Below are 18,484 nucleotides of genomic sequence, written 5' to 3' on the forward strand. Positions count from 1 at the left end.
GCGTTACGACATTTACAAGATTTCCATAATTTTATCATCATTGCAACAAAGTCGTAATGTTGGAAATAACTCTGCAGATAAGGTCAATAAGTGATTTTATCACAGCAAAATGTCATGTTAACATATATAATGTTATGCATAATCATGCATAATGTTGATTAGCAAAAAATTATTTCGACTCGTCTCACGTTTATTTATAAAAAAGGAAAAATCTGTGTTAAAGTGAGGCACTTATAATGGAGCCAGTCAATAAACATTAAAATACACAGTTGTTTAAGCAGTTTAAAAAGAAAAGCCACAAGACGTAAACATAATACATGTTAACATGATTTTAGTGTGATAAAATCACCTACTAACCTTTTATTTATATAAAGTCATATCCAATATTCCAACTTTTATTGTCATGATAATGAAACACCAGTAAACCCTGTAATCTGGTAAACACCGTCATGTCAGTAAATCCCTGATATTATCACACTAACACCATGTTAACAGATATAATGTTCACATCGTGTGGCTATTCTTTTGAAACATGTCATTAACTACTATGTACTTAAGCATTTTATACATTGTACTTATAATGTACATATGTGTGATTGCATTACAGTTACATTTAAAGTACTTTAATTTATTTACATCTGTAGTTACACTGTTAAATTTACCCCTAAACCTGAACCTAACCCTAATCTAAACCCTAACCCTAAACCTATTTAACTTTTGTAAGACACTTTTAGTGTTAGAAAGGTCATATGAGAGGAGGCGTGAACTATCATGAATATTGATTGTAATTCACACCTGAGGAGACAAAAGCCCCCTCCCCTGGGCCTATCAATGAGGAATGCTTTATTTTACAAAAGCACAAGGTTTTGTTGTAATCGTGAGTGTACACAAACAAAAGTAGACCCTTTATAGTGTCTAATGATGTCATACGCTTATCTGTATGCCCCAAAATGACGGAGTATTTTAAGTTGTTTCCGCTGTAGTGACGAAAAATACAGAAGGTCGTGTCGGCGCATCCGTCGACCATAGAGGGTTAAACAATAATTATATGATATTTTATGTATTTTAATGTTAGTACATAGTCTTTGAAGCCACCTAATATAAAAGGGATGCTTTCATTGTAAGTGTCTTACTGTAACGAGGAATGTAACAAGATTTTTATTTGTGGTAAACAACATTATGGCTTTTTTTGTTTCTTTTAACAGCTCACCCTCGAGTCTCCATGCTAATCTGATCCCTACTGTAGACATGGCTCGGGACTGTCCTTCAATGGGATTGTCTTGACCTTTTTACAATGTGCCAGGTCGCATGATTTGAGCTCTCATTCGTATCCAAAGAATAAATGTTGTGGCACTAATTGTGCACCGGAGTTTAATACTTAAGCTTAGTGAACTGTTGACTGGTTGACCAGTGGTACACAAAACACTAATGGCATTTTTCGATGTAAGCCAGATTGATAAAGCCTGACCACCTTTTCTCACGGGTCTCCTACCTTTTGGGGTGGAAAATGTGTCTGTGCGGTTCCTCAAGGTCCCAGCGCTGGCATTCCCGGCCGCTCTCCGTGTGGTCCATGGGTCCGCGGTAACTTTCTCCGTTACACCTCATACATTCCACTATGGATGAGGAACATGCCTAGTAAGAATGTTAACCAGCTGAGCTACATTAACATGCTTGTAGTGGAAGACTCGTGGTTCATCCCTGGTTGTTATAAGGACGCAACTGTGGCAGAATGCCATTAGTACATCTGTGCACATGCTAGTTATGCACAAGATAATCACTAAAGATGAATGACTGTTTATATTGTAATCATATTAATCAAGAAGACGAGCAATTGCACAGCCACATGTGACCCTTAGATTGTGTCAAAATAAATTAAGTGACACCTCAGTTTGCTGGGTAGACGTACCACCCGTTGGACCTTTCATTTAACCCCCAAAGGTGCATTGCAGCTTCTAACAGATTTAATATGATCAAAGGTTAAAGCAGTCTGGACTTATTACAGCACTTAAAGAGCTTGGTCACTGTAGGACCGAACCATCACAGCATATGACGGTCACCTCAGCTAGAGTCATCTCTCTAAACCTGCTATTACTTGTAGATGAAGGAGTACAAGGAGCAGATTGCTGAACTTGAAACAGATGTTAAAGCTGGCCACTCTCATGAAGCATGATTTTATGTCCTTGTGTGTGTGTGTGTGTGTGTGTGTGTGTGTGTGTGTGTGTGTGTGTGTGTGTGTGTGTGTTTGTTTCTGATTATGGGAAACTAATTTATTAACAAAACCTCCCAGATATATTTCACCAGGCAAACTCTTATATGGATAGACTAGACAAGAGGTTCTCTTTGTTGGCCCGATTGCTATCTCTACAGAAAACCCCTCGTTATGCACGTGGTTCTCTCTCCCTGTGTGATCTTCTATTTAGGAAAATCCCTGGACACCCCAACAATTAAACACTTTCATTCTTCACTGACAGATTAGGCTTTGAATCCACTTATGTTGCAATTCAAATGAAAAGGTTTTCTTAACAAGGCTGAAAATCAATGCAAGCCATAAAGAAGAGACATGTGTCAATTTCTATATATGTTTTTTACCACCTAAAATGCAACGGCAATAAACGGAGAGTAAATGGCAACTTTTGCTTCTCGTCTCCTGCATCTCCGACGTTCCTCTTGAGAACAACACGGCAGTAATGTCACATCGGGCTCCTCTAGACTTTCAGAAAAGGTCAGTGCTCAGAAGTTCAAGTCAGAAGAGCAGGCCTAGTGTGGTTAACTATTCCAAACATAACACCTAAGGAGACCCATCTGGACTATTTTATTCTGTACATAAACATCCACTACACAGACTCTTTGACCGCTGCCATGTATCTCGCCTCTTTTAAAAGATGCAGTGTCAAGTTACAACTCTGAAAGCTAAAATTATAATATAAATGAAAAAACAAATAAATAAAATATCAATTAATTAAAATGAAATGTCTGTTTTGTCCAAAAATGTCACTCACAGTGTAAAAGTAATACACATACACCATAAAAGTTATTTATGTATTTTATAAATCTTGAAATATTTATATTTATCTTGGAATATAATTTTTTTTTAAGGCTTACAAAACTTTGAGAATATTACACTATATATTATATTAGGGGTAGAATGACATGAAAAATTAAATATTACAATATTTACAAACAAAATACGTATATTTTTGGTTAACTTTTGTCTTTTATGGTCGCATTTGCACTGTTGGTTTTGATACCCAGCAAAACTAAATATTATATTATATTATATTAAATAAAATATTACATGATATTATATTATGTTAAATTAAATTTTATATTGTATTTGATATTACATTATATTATATTATATATTATATTATTTTATATTTCATTATGATATAATTTATTATATTTTATATTACAATATATTATATTTTATATTACAATATATTATTTTATTTTATATTATATTATATAGTATATTATATTATATTTTATATTACATTACATTATATTATTTCATTTTATATTCTATTTTATATTAAATGATATTATTATTTTATATTATATTTTATATTATATTTTATATTACATTACATTATTTCATTTTATATTATATTATATATTTTTTAATTATATTGTATTAATTATATTATATGATATACTTATTATACAATAGTAATATATTTCTGCACTATAGAACATGGTGTTCATGGTATTTATACATATATATCAATATATAAATGTGCTTATTTGGACAGTAAAATGTGATTCGAATTTGAAGTGAACATTAATCAATGTTATCACAAATAATCATGATCAGGTGATTAATTAATGTAATAATAATCATGACAGACATCTACACTACGTTTCTAGTTCTGTACTCTTATTGCATGCCAACCATTGTTTCATTTGGATTCATTTGTCGTTTTTATCAGAAGTAATTTTGGGAAAATAATCTCATTGAATGAAACTCCATTAAGTCTTTGTGAGCCATAAACCTCTGAGCAATATTATTTTTCATCTGGAAACAGAAAGTTGGGCTGAACTCACCCTCCGAGCACTGTGGGATGCTGCAGTCCTGGTGTCGTATTTTTGGGTCTGTGGTGAAGCACCACGGACCTGTTGTGGTGTTGTCTGGGTTACGGCATAAATTATCCCGTAGATCTCTGTGCTTGTGCCTCTGGGGTAAGAAACTGATGCAGTGAGGAGAGAAACAGGAAACAGAGATGAAATTCTTCAGAATTACTATAACCAAAAACTTTGATTGTGCTACTGAGAGTTTATTGATCAGGAAAGATAGTGATAGATAAATACAGCGGCTACTATAACAAAAAAAGTTACATTTTGTGACGGTTCATTGAAGGTTTTGACATGCAGAAACCAAAGATTTGGATGCATTTATCCCCAAAGGTGCAATATACATAACGCTTTGACATGGCGTGACATTTTGTGCAGCAGCATGTGAAAATTTATGATCTTATTACATCAGTGGCTTTGCAATCTTTCTTAACTTTGATTATTACAGCTGAACTATGAATCACTCATGGGAGAATTTCACAAGGTGTCACATGATATAGCAAGGACTTACAGCCAGAGACATGACGAATCATATCTTTAATATTAAAACAAACATGCAATTCAAATTTCATTCTGATGCATTCAACTGTTGCCTTTTCAGCTGTAAAGTGCAAACTGTTGACCTTAAAACGACAAATGGATGTAGACACATTATGATTTTTGGCCAGAGAAGGTCAAGGCTCAAACAATGAACAATGCGAGATTTAGGATACTCTCAGGATGAGACTAAGACAGAGAATGCATGTTTTTTGAAGACAGAGAGGGAGTCTGCTTTACGGAAGACATGTGGGAGATTAGCATTGCATCCATGGAATTTTCCACTAATTTAGTATTATTACGATACTCCTTATGAATCACACTTACACTGAATTGAAAAACCGTAAACAGGATGTTTTAAAACAGGTCCTTTACCCTCGCCATGCATATCTCTGGCATTCACAACACAAATGAACCATGTATGATTGATGAACACAGATAAAAAAGCAATCTGTGACAAATTAGCTGACCAACAGGCCCGTGCGGAATTATTGAATGTTCAGGTCCGTTGGTTTTTGGGACGATAAAACATGCCAGTGATGTCTCAGAGGCGAGCATATCAAAAGCTGGCACTGGAATGGCACTGTAGCTCATTAGAGGGAGAAGATTCGGAGGGGGGTAGTTCAAGTTCCAGAGGTTCAAGGTCTTTGATATGTAATCACATTTCCAGGAGACAAGAAAACAGCATATATTCATCTTATAGAGTGGTAAGAAAAAGTATATGAATCCTGTGGCATTAGCTGCATTAATTGGTCATACAATGTGATTTTCATCAAAGACACAAGAATAGACAAACTTAACGTGCTTCAGCTAAGAACACACAAACAATTTTGTGCCCTTTGAGTCATCTTGGCTGGACGGCCACTTCTAGGGAGAGTACCTATAGTACTAAACCTTCTCAATTTATAGACAGTTTGTCTAACTGTGGACAGATGAATATCTAACGGCCACTTCTAGTGAGTGTACCTATAGTACTAAATCATCTCAATTTATAGACAGTTTGTCTAACTGTGGACAGATGAATATCTAATGGCCACTTCTAGTGAGAGTACCTATAGTACTAAATCATCCCCATTTATAGACAGTTTGTCTAACTGTGGACAGCTGAATATCTAATGGCCACTTCTAGTGAGAGTACCTATAGTACTAAATCATCTCCATTTATAGACAGTTTGTCTAACTGTGGACAGATGAATATCTAACGGCCACTTCTAGAGAGAGTACCTATAGTACTAAATCATCTCCATTTATAGACAGTTTGTCTAACTGTGGACAGATAAATATCTAACGGCCACTTCTAGTGAGAGTCCCTATAGTACTAAGTCATCTCCATTTATAGACAGTTTGTCTAACTGTGGACACATGAATATCTAACGGCCACTTCTAGAGAGAGTCCCTATAGTACTAAGTCATCTCCATTTATAGACAGTTTGTCTAACTGTGGACAGATAAATATCTAACGGACACTTCTAGTGAGAGTCCCTATAGTACTAAGTCATCTCCATTTATAGACAGTTTGTCTAACTGTGGACACATGAATATCTAACGGACACTTCTAGAGAGAGTACCTATAGTACTAAGTCATCTCCATTTATAGACAGTTTGTCTAACTGTGGACAGATGAATATCTAACGGCCACTTCTAGAGAGAGTACCTATAGTACTAAGTCATCTCCATTTATAGACAGTTTGTCTAACTGTGGACAGATGAATATCTAACGGACACTTCTAGAGAGAGTACCTATAGTACTAAATCATCTCCATTTATAGACAGTTTGTCTAACTGTGGACAGATAAATATCTAACGGCCACTTCTAGTGAGAGTCCCTATAGTACTAAGTCATCTCCATTTATAGACAGTTTGTCTAACTGTGGACAGATAAATATCTAACGGACACTTCTAGTGAGAGTCCCTATAGTACTAAGTCATCTCCATTTATAGACAGTTTGTCTAACTGTGGACAGATGAATATCTAACGGCCACTTCTAGAGAGAGTACCTATAGTACTAAATCATCTCCATTTATAGACAGTTTGTCTAACTGTGGACAGATAAATATCTAACGGCCACTTCTAGAGAGAGTACCTATAGTACTAAATCATCTCCATTTATAGACAGTTTGTCTAACTGTGGACAGATGAATATATAACGGCCACTTCTAGTGAGAGTACCTATAGTACTAAATCATCTCCATTTATAGACAGTTTGTCTAACTGTGCACAGATGAATATCTAACGGCCACTTCTAGTGAGAGTACCTATAGTACTAAATCATCTCCATTTATAGACAGTTTGTCTAACTGTGCACAGATGAATATCTAACGGCCACTTCTAGAGAGAGTACCTATAGTACTAAATCATCTCCATTTATAGACAGTTTGTCTAACTGTGCACAGATGAATATCTAACGGCCACTTCTAGAGAGAGTACCTATAGTACTAAATCATCTCCATTTATAGACAGTTTGTCTAACTGTGGACAGATGAATATCTAACGGACACTTCTAGTGAGAGTCCCTATAGTACTAAATCATCTCCATTTATAGACAGTTTGTCTAACTGTGGGCAGATGAATATATACGATCTTCCAGATAACTTTGTAAACCCGGTGTCTCCCGCCACAGATTCATAATGAACCGAAAATATTTTTGCACTTCTCATAATAACATAAAAGATGTTGCGGGCAAACCATCTCTAACTCTCAAAGCAACCCCCCCCCACACACACTTTGTACACACGCATGCTCAACTACACACAAACACACACATAAAAGCACACGCGTACACACACACACACATGTAAACACACATGCAAACACACACAAACACTCCACACACACACACACACACACACACACACACACACACACACACACACACACACAAACACACACACACACCCAAACACACTTACACAAAGACACGCACAAACATACATACACAAACACACACCCACATATAAATGCACACACACACACACACACATCACACACACACACACACAAATACACACACAAACTCCACACACACATGTAAACACACCAACACTCCACACACACACACACACACACACACACACACAAAAACACACACTGGAACCACCTGGCAGTATCTGAGACACAAAGCATTTTGAGGACACAGCTTCGTTTGAGGTAGGTAACATTAACTAACGTTTCAGTCTCCACGGCAGTTATCCACTAGTCAAAACACAATTGTATAATTATCAGCCCAGGGCTTGACATTAATGCTTGTCCGGGACAAGTGGATTTTTGAAGGGGCAAGTGAAAGAGAATTTTCCTTGCCCGACCGGACAAGCAGACTGATCAAAACGACAATAACGGAAAAATAACCGGCTATATTTGTGATAGGCTAGTTCTGTGACACTTATTATAAAGTTTAGAAAGCTCTTGACTGAGTGACTTTAGTAGTATTATATAGTATGGTATTGTGATAATGCATAGTCTTATTAGCATTTGTTGACATCATTAGACTAGGGGTTCACTTACTTTTTCCAACCTACACTATGAATCCTTGAATGACGTATTCATTATGTACAAGAACAATACAACAGTGTGTGTGTGTTATTAGTTAAAGCAGATTGTGTTTGTTGCAGTAATTCATCAGAACCATGTTTGTGTCGCCATTGCTATGAATGAATTCCTTTCTGTAATGAGTCTCTATTAAAGATGCGTTCTGCGTTAGGTATCTTATCTCAGCCGTGTGCTGCTTTCTGTCACACTCCCACTTACGCACAAACCCTCAAATCCTCTAAACATGACATCTGCTCCAGAATTGCATATGGCTTGTTTATTTTTAGAACTCTAGTGTATACAAATATGCATATTTTGGGTAAACTTTTGCTGAAATGTTTATACGTGTGCATTATCGTACACAAACGTCTATTTTGGTGGTGTAAGTATGGAAGCAATTGTTTGGAAATGTATTGGCTGTCATTGACCTAATTGTCCCCGTTGGCGCTCCACTTCTGAGAATCGCAGAGCTGCACTCACTGTCACATATAAACTAAGCGAGAACGACTCATAGCCAGTGAGACTGCTCAAATCATTAGAGACTGATGGAGATTTTTATGACTCTTGGAGTCTGTTTTGCCATTAGCTATCTAATAGCAAATAGTGTGCATATATAAATAAGCTGCAACATACCAAGGAGATGTTAAAAGCTATCTGCACTTGAGTGCAATCACCAAAGAGTGGGTAATTGAGTTTAATTGCCTGTAGAGAGAGAGAGATAGCGAACACAGAATGGGGTGAGTAAGCACTTACTTGTGTTCATGAGGAGTTTTTGAATTCCAGTGTTGACATTGAACTCCACTTTTGGTCACTGATCTCTTCCCTTTGTAGTTGAGGCCATTGCCAATGACGCACTCTCTCACAAAGTCTATTGGATGACACGTGCAAAGCCACATTTTAGTGGTACAACAAGAACTTGAGATATATTCGAGAGTATAGAAAGTAAACTGATGTGAACTCATGCATCTGAATGGGTCAAGGTTTATTAAAAAGTATTGAAGAAAGTCTGAACTTCGTGTTTTTGGGTCATGAACAACATGATCATGAGCTGCAAGTGTCTAGTCTTAAACAATGCAGTGCTTAAAGGATTAGTTCATTTACATACATTTATGCATTTGGCAGACGCTTTTATCCAAAGCGAATTACAGTGCACTTATTACAGGGACAATCCCCCCGGAGCTGAAGGAGGACTCGTGTGGTGGGAATGTTGAAGGAGGACTCGTGTGGTGGGAATGTTGAAGGGCATAAGTGGTGGTGGCGTAGTGGGCTAAAGCACTGATCTGGTAATCAGAAGGTTGCTGGTTTGACCCCCACAGACACCACCATCGTGTCCTTGAGCAAGACACTTAACTCCAGGTTGGTCTGGAGGGAATGTCCCTGTAATAAGTGCACTATAATTCACTTTGGATAAAAGCCAAATGCATAAATGTAAATGTAAGGAGGACTCGTGTGGTGGGCATGTTGGAGGAGGACTTGTGTGGTGGGCATGTTGGAGGAGGACTCGTGTGGTGGGCATGTTGAAGGAGGACTCGTGTGAACTAATCCTTTAAAATTTCTTAAGATCTGCAGTATTTTGGGTATATAAGGAGAAAAAAGATAACAGAGGCATTTGTACAGCTAGTGACTAAGAGTGAATTTATTTTGTTGCTGTGTCATATCACACTAAGAATGAACGTGTTAGAGTTTGTTGTTGCATGTGTGTGTCATCCTCACATGGGCACCGATCTCACATTTGTTCACACTGAAACTTAATTAATCCTTAAGAGTCTCATACTTGGCTTAGGTTTGGGAACAGCTCTTCACAGTCTGAAAGCTCTCGTTGCTGGATCATGCCAGCATTAGCTTTATCTTTGTATTGAGATGAACAATGGTTTCAAATAGTCGCCTATATACAGACTGATAAATAATGTTTTTAGAAAAGATTGGCATTGGCCGATGTGTTTTCCCATTTGGCCAATGCTGATTCATTTTGCAAGCCGCAACGGTGCCAAGAATCGCTCGTTTGCACGTGAAGGAACCATCTGAGACCAATACAGTTCGTTTTGTTGTTATACGGCTCAGTGAAAACACATGACGATTAAGGAGTGGTCACATTTAACTTCGCATGGCGAAATTCCGTTGATCTCAATGGGTCCACACGACAGTGATTTTCTCTTGACGGACTTCCGTTGGCTAAATTTTCCCCTTACTGATTTCATGTGGAGTTCATGTTTGGTGAACTTTGACGGGCAAATTAGGCATTTAGCTTTATGCTAAGCTAAAATGCTATTTCTTGCATTTACATGCATCTGTTACCAGGTGCGATTATATTTTATAATATATTATATGAAGAAATATTCACGTTAGTGGATAACTTTTATAAAAGTTACCTTAAAAAAATATTTTTACTATTATTTCCTGTTTTTATAAAGTTAACGTTTTTTTTATTTTTTATTTTACGTACATGTAATTTACCTTGTGTTATATCACATATACATGTGACGAAGAGGAGGGAGGGCTGAGCCGTGAGGACACATGGCCAGCCCTGAATGGAGCTAATTAGCCGGGAGAGGGATAAAGATGAGCTGGAGGTGCCAGTTTGAGAGAGACACATGCGGCCGCTGTGTGTGTTATGCTGTTTTGAGTTTATGTCATTAGGTTCATGTTGACTGTTCTGACGGTTCCCGCCTCCTCCTTGCCCACAGTACCCAGTTACATTGGTACTGAAACCCAGGAAGGAGGAGGGATGTGCTGACGTGGATTCCTCTCCACTGCCATCTACCAGGGGAGCAGCCGTGGCCATCTGCCAGGGGACAGAGGGGATGCTGCCTGCTGCCGAGTGTCAGAAGAACTACTGTCATCTGCAGAGAAAGGGGAGGAGCCACTCCATCTGCCAGGGGAGCAGCTGCGGCTGTCTTCCAGGGGACGGAGGGGACGCTGCCAGCTGACGAGAGTCGGAGCAACCGCTGTCATCTGCAGAGAAAGAGGAGGAGCCGTTCCATCTGCCAGGGGTCGGAGGACTCGCTGCCATCCACCAGGGGAGGAGTGAGCTGTTGCCCGCCAGATGTCGGAGGAGTGGCTGAGGACCAGACACCGGTGAGACTGTTTTCAACACCACCGTCATGCCAGGGGTTTCGGATGATTGAGTAGTGTGATGAGAAGTTGGGTGGGCCGGCCGTGAGGACGCATGCCCCAAACTGAATCGGGCTAATCAGCCAGGAGGCGGGATAAAGACAGCCGGAGGCGCCAGTTCGAGAGAGAGAGAGAGACACACACACACGCGGCCGCTGTGTGTGCGTTTATCTGTTTTATGTTGTTTTAAATTGAGTTTATTTCATTAAAGGTTATGTTGACTGTTCTCCCGGTTCCCTCCTCCTCCTTGCCCACTGCACCCCGTTACAATACAGTATATCATTACTATATCAGCCACCCTTCTCTCTAGTTATCGGCTCCACTTAAAACACCCATATCTATAAATCACTAGTTTAAAAAATAGGCATGCACCAACATTTTGGCTTATTATTACAAATGTGGTTGATAACCGAAATGATGCCATTTGAACTATTTGGGATGAAATTAAAGTATAAATGCAAAATGAATCAGATTAAAATCGTAATATGTCCTAGTGTGATGATTAAACCACAAAAAGCTGAGAGATACGGTCTGCCTGAGCTGCGTGTTTCGACAATAAGTGAATGCAAGAAGCTGCCGCTCATACACTAACAGCATCATTAACATTTACATCATTTACATTTGTGCATTTGGCAGATGCTTTTATCTTTATCTGAACTTATTACCCTTATAAATAAAACTGATTTTTGAAAAAAAAAAATCTAATGAATTTCAAAGGGCCCTAAATTTGCATTCTGTACATGGTATCAGACATTAAAAAGAATGAATGTACAGAAAACAGATTGATAAGTAATCAGTTCTTTCAAAAACTGGCAAAGAAAAAGTGTATACTGTTTGAAGAGGAAAAAACAGCCCTTATATTATCCATCCATTTTGGGTAGTGCTGTCTCGGGCCGAAGGGACAGATGGCCAGTCCATCACAGGGCATTATAAGATCTACCTCTAATTTCGGCCTAATTAGACTGATGCCTACAACGCTAATATTGACCAATACCAATATTGTCTACCAATAATGCATTCCTATGACAAATCATGGCAATGAATCCTTTTACCTTTCTTCTCATAAAGATCAAAGTTGAAGTCATTCTCCAAGCGGACACCGACGGTGAGGCTGTCGTAAGACAGCAAATGACACTTTGCATTTTTCTGATCAAAGCTGAATGCTCTGTAGAGACATATGGCACAGATGTTAATATGATGCATATGAAAACAAGAAGATGGTAGCATTGTCACACTTGATGCCATCAGTATTCCCATTCCTTCAAACAATGCAATAAACAGTTCTTATTGCCTAATCTAAAAGAGATGACATCTTCACAAAAAAAGCAAGCTTTGGAAGTATTAAAGGCCAAATGTCATGCATTATGCAGTTCCAGTATATGAAGGCCTGCATTTTTGTTCTATTGCAGAAGTAACGAGAGGTCATTGACCTCAAAATAGGAAATAGTTGGACTGCTGAACGTCAATTTCCACTGATGAAATAGATTCCAGCTGCTTCCTCTAACACAGTGTTGTACACAATTAGCTAAATAAATGCTGTTTCGAATCAGAGCGTGCTTGAAAATAGCAAACTGGGAGTGTGCTGCTTCTTACTGTATATTTAGATGCTTTTTAGAGCCTCTGCTGTGGCTGTTTATGGTTACGTGTAAGCTGGGGTGTCTGTGCATTGACCTTTGTGGACCTCTGTACCTGCAGGTGAACTGGAGCTTCCTGTTGCGACTACAGCGACGTGCACACTTTCCCACGCTCATCTTGCGCCCTTTGGACATGTAGGACAAATCAGGTGGTGTGACCAAGCGCACGCCATCCGTCTTCTGGTAGTCTTGCAGGGAATGCCGCTTCGTTTCTGCCACACAGAACACATGTACCAGGATGAGAGAGCTTAATAACAGATGGCACCTGATTTTATTTCTCTTAAAGGAATGTTCCGGGTTTAATAAATGTTAAGCTCAATTGAGAGCATTTGTGGTATAATGTTGAATTCCACAAAAAATTATTTAGACACCAAAATTGAAGTCTTGACAACATATAGAAACATTGTGACACATAAACGACGGGCAAGGAGGAGGCGGGAACCGGCTGAACCGTAAACATAAAGTTTAATGGTAAACTTAACCAACATAAACAAACGGCAGTGTGGCCACGTGCGTCTCTCTCTCTCTCTTGGACCAGCGCCTCCGGCCGGCCCTTATCTTGCTCTTCTGCTGATCAGCCGATTCAGCGGCATCACGGCCCGGCCACGCCCTCCTCCTCGTCACACTCCTCCCCCATCCGATTCAGGCCGGGGTGCAACCGGTCTGACTAACTCCCCCTCCCCACCATCTCTGGTGGTGAGATGCTGCCCTTCCAGCTGTTCTGTCAGCCAGTGGCTCACACCGCCTCCTGTGAACCTGGGGGGAGAGCCGAGGGGAGGTGTTGGGAGAGGGAAAGGGCGAGCGAAGTCACAGAAAGAAAGAGAGAGAGAGAGAGAGAGAGAGAGAGAGAAGAACTTGCTCGCCGGCGCCCGGACGCACTGTCGCCCCGTCCTCAACCGCTCGCCCGCCCTCTGGCAGACGCCAGCTCAACCTCCCCGGCAGATGGCAGCGAGTCCTCCTGCCCCGCTCCTCCTAATTCCTCTAGTTCTCGCTGGCCGGCAGCGACCACTCCATCCCCAGGCAGACAACCACGGCTGCTCCCCTGGCGAATGGCAGCGGCGAGGACAAAAGCGCCTCCATCCTCCTTCCGTGGTTTCGGAACCACTGTAACACATAAAGGACGGGCAAGGAGGAAGCGGGAAGCGGGATCCGGCTGAACAGTAAACAAAGTTTAATGGTAAACTTAAAACCAACATAAACAAACGTGAAGCGCGGTCGCGTCCATCTCTCTCGAACTGGCCCATCTGGCCGCCCCCTTATCTCGCTCTCCCGCTGATCAGATGATTCAGCGCCGCCCGTACTCCAATCACAGCCCGACCACGCCCTCCACCTCATCACAAACATACAAATGTTTATGTGTACTGTTTGAATTGATAAATATTGAATTCATAGAATTGCTGTTTGAATTGGCTTTATCGTGAGATTAATCTTGTGTGCATATATGGTAAATGGTCTGCACTTATATAGCGCCTGAGGTATTCAAAGCGCTTTACACTGCATGTCATTCACACACCAATCACGGCAGAGCTGCCATGCAAGGCACTAGCCTGCCATTGGGAGCAACTTGGGGTTCAGTGTCTTACCCAAGGACACTTCGGCATGTGGAGTCATGTGGGCCGGGAATCAAACCGCCAACCCTGTGATTAGTGGCCGACCCGCTCTACCACCCGAGCCACAGCCACTCCACAACAGGATACAAATGCATCTATCACTGTCTACTGTATGGTAGATTGAGAAGGCCACAGGAACTTCCTCTGATACTACAGACCAACACCAAACCTTCTGAAACTAGGACCTAACCAGCTGAGTCCTCAGAACTGAGTTATCTGTCTAACATATGGTTAGAGAGTGCCGAGTTCATGGCCACAGGCACAAGTGTGCTAAACACTGATGGTAGACCAAGCAAGGTACATTACACCCAGCCTCAGCTCTAAAACTGACCCAAAACCAGCAGTCATGCTCTTTGAAAAGACTCCAGCTGAACTTCACATATGCATAAGAGTCTAATATAGAAAAATAAGCCTGTACAGAACAGATAAAGCAAGAGGACTGGGAGTTTTACAGTGCACAAGACATGAAACTTAAGCTATACTAATTGACTGATCAGAACATGCCATTTACTTCACAAACCTTTCATGCAATTCAGTGCCTTGACGGTAAAACCGGTAAAATGTGCTTTATTTCTGAAAGTAATAATAACTTAATTCATTGACTATTTAGCAGAGATGGTCCACTTCTATTAAAATGAATGGGAGAAATTGGAACGCCCAACAGTCAATGGATGTAGAAAGGAAGTCCCGCCTTAAAGGTATAAGACCCAATCAGCTTTTAGATACAGATATCACCTGTCAATCAACTCGACATGCTCATTAGCTATACAACACTGTAAAATTGCCTTTTTCAGCGTAATCTGAGGTAAAGAAGACAATTTATGATTCCGATGTTGTCCGATTTGACTACTGATTGAAGATATGTTCTTTGCTCGTGATCTCGTCCAACCATTTTTGATAGGAGATAGGAGCTGCACCTTCAGGACTGGGAATAGCTTCCCAAGAACTTTTCAAAGATGGCCGCAAGTTGACTCACTTGCTAGAAAGACTTTCCATCAGTTCAGTAAGTGAGTCAAATGTTGATACCTAAACCAGTCTGGGTTGAGTTTCCCAATAATATCGTAATCTTAACGCCGGGTTCACACATCTTCTGTGAGCGAGGCGCGATCGGTGTGTTTTCGTTTCATACCCATATTAACAGACGTGTCCCAGACATGGAAGTGAGCGGATGTTGATTGTCGAAACCATTGCGCCAATGGTCGCTACGATCAACTTAAGTTTACGATCCTTTTTGGAAAAGCAGCCCAGACTGATTCAGTGAGTCAAACAGTGAAGATTTCATCTAACGAGGTTCACATCCTCCGTGAGCGTGGCGTGAGCGAGGCGGTCACGTTAGACATTAGCATTGGCTGTGTCTTTTCCGTGAGAGACATCAGCGCCTCTGCACAGAAAATAAAGTTATTTATGGGGTCCTACGCCACATTTTTTATTGAATTAAGGCCGCTGAGCTCAGCGTGAACATCAAAACTATCCGCTCACTGCCACATCTGGGACGCTTCTGGGACACGTCACCTCGAGACTCACGCTTGCAGTGTGAATGGTGTGATCTGTTAATATGGGCACCAAAATGAAAATGTGCCACTCACGCCTCGATCACGGAGGATGTGTGAACCTGGCGTGAGTTAGATGAAATCGTCACTGAATGACTCACTGAATCAGTCGGGGCTGCGTTTCCCAAAAGCATCGTAAACTAAAGATGATCATGGCGACCATTGGCGCCAATGGTTTCTACGATCAACATTCGCTCGCTGCTGCATCTGGGACGCTTCTGGGACGCGTCACCTCGTGACTCACACTTGCAATGTGAACGGTGTAATCTGTTAATATAGGCGCGGCAACGAAAACGCGCTGCTCAAGCCTCGCTCATGGAGGATGTGTGAACCCAGCGTCAGGGTTTCTCAACCACTGGGTCGCAACCCAAAAGTGGGTCTCAGATCATTGTCTGTCATGAGTACAAATGACTAATTAGAAAGATATAATTGAACATTTGCAACGTTGAGAGCAAGAGTGAACTCTATTGTGTCGAATCGTGTTAATATCTCCAGGTTTGCGTAAATGACTGTAAAAGGCTGCATTTCTCTGACGTTATTAGTAGCTGTCCAATCACAATAATCCATCAGTGCCTTTTCTTGTCTTTTTGGAAAAGAACAATTTACGTAGTGTTGCATGCGCTAGCTACATGCATTGCCATGCTAGTTTCACATCCAGCAGATGCAGATGTCCAATCATTTCAGAGCGGCAGTCCCAAGTAGGGCTACATTTACATTTATGCACTTTTATCCAAAGCGACTTACAGTGCACTTATTACAGGGACAATCCCCCCCGGAGCAACCTGGAGTTAAGTGACTCGCTCAAGGACACAATGGTGGTGCTGTGGGGATAGAACCAGCAACCTTCTGATTACCAGTTCTGTGCTTTAGCCCACTATGCCACCATCACTCCTCCCTACTGGTTGCCACCCGTCATGTAAAATACGGGATTGTCCCTTATTTAAGATGGTCCCATGGCGTTCAAAAATTTGAACGGTGTGGTAAGGGACCGTCTGAAAACATAAACATAACTAGAGTAATTAAGTACCTATTAATTTATTTTGGTCTAATATGAGTTTGTGAGTCTGTAACTGTTCATTAATAGCACCAGTTCAAAAGAACTATACAGCACTGGTCACGTGCCTCCTGCTATTGTTTTAAGAATACCCTTTTATTATTATTATTATTATTATTTATTTATTAACATATTTTAGATCTCAAATGCACTTTATTTAGACTGCAAGATCGCAGTTTTTGCTGTGAATTCAGCAGTGAACTGTCAGTACAATAAGTAGGCTAATTAAGACATTTAGCAGAACAAACTTAATAATTGGAAAGTAGTCCTACTAACAATTTGAACAATGGCTTTAAACTCACCTACTGACATCTATGATCTAAACACAGAGACAATAACAGCCCAGCCAGACCCCTCAGCATCATTAAAAATCATAATTCAGATTAATCAATAAACATTGCGCAATAATGCGGTTTTGATGTAAAATGAAGAGTTTTACAGGCCACCTCAGTGGCACAGCTCTCTCTAACACTTAGTGTATCCCGTCTCGATGCATGCACATCACCGATGACTCATTATCCAGATGTTTTGCGCGCAAAAACGGCCCACTCACCATGCATGTTTTCCGTAGTGAAACGTAATGCAATGTTTGGGAAATCTGAGGCTTAATTGCAACATGTAGTTATTGCGATATATTTGTAATTCGATACTGTAAAATACATATTGGAATGGTTGCATGGCTTAAAAATTGAGAAATTATGAAAATGAAAGAGCTGGAAAACTTATAATATACAGCTGTTCATCCTGAGGATAAAAACATATCAGTCGTCCAATTCACTACTACATCTCATGCATATACTTAATAAGCACGCGCTTTATACAACTGAAAGTGCGCATCTCCAGATCCCCGTTACAACATGCTACCTTTTCCTAAAGGGACACCAATCGGTCCCCCTGAAAAAACTTACCTGAGTAAACCAAAACGGCCACACAGAGCAACATTTTGTAAATCCACATGTCGCTTTGTAGAGGTTTGTCTTTGTGAGCCACCCCCCAAAATGCAAAAGATGACAGAAGTCTTAGCTTTCGCCTCCTTTAAATAAAAAGATTAAGAAATGAATCTCCCAGCAGCGCGCGATGGACTGACTGACTGGAGCTGAGCGGTGAGCGCGCACTCGGAGACTCTTGTTCACGCGCTCCCGCCCCTCTCTTCCTCAGCAGCCCTTTTAAAGAGTCCCACCGATGTCTGTTTCTCCGCATATTATTAGCGCAAATTAACATTTACAGGACGACACTGAGGCTTTTGAACCTGTCCGGGAAGTTAAACTAGGCGGATGGTTTATGTTTGTTGACTGCCTAATTTATTGGAGCGGATGGAAAGTGTTGAGAAGACCCCAACACAGATGTGTAAAAATGCTGACTAACCCCTCGTGAGTGTTTTGTGATAAAGT

At 40.4% G+C, this 18,484-nt stretch overlaps 1 protein-coding gene across 1 annotated transcript in view; it reads right to left on the reverse strand.

The window, feature by feature from the left end:
- Positions 1-18,208, reverse strand: part of LOC127661951 (hepatocyte growth factor) — a 47,495-nt gene extending 29,287 nt beyond the window's left edge. Inside the window, exons 1-6 of the mRNA XM_052152939.1 lie at positions 18,002-18,208; positions 12,935-13,091; positions 12,298-12,410; positions 8,888-9,002; positions 4,045-4,187; positions 1,493-1,613 (exon numbers count right to left, since the gene is read on the reverse strand). Coding sequence (XP_052008899.1) covers positions 1,493-1,613; positions 4,045-4,187; positions 8,888-9,002; positions 12,298-12,410; positions 12,935-13,091; positions 18,002-18,050 — 698 coding nt within the window. The 5' untranslated portion in view covers positions 18,051-18,208. The remainder of the gene's footprint in view (positions 1-1,492; positions 1,614-4,044; positions 4,188-8,887; positions 9,003-12,297; positions 12,411-12,934; positions 13,092-18,001) is intronic.
- Between the last annotated feature and the right edge of the window lie 276 nt (positions 18,209-18,484).

This window comes from Xyrauchen texanus, chromosome 21, assembly GCF_025860055.1.
Source record: "Xyrauchen texanus isolate HMW12.3.18 chromosome 21, RBS_HiC_50CHRs, whole genome shotgun sequence".
Lineage (NCBI taxonomy): Eukaryota > Metazoa > Chordata > Actinopteri > Cypriniformes > Catostomidae > Xyrauchen > Xyrauchen texanus.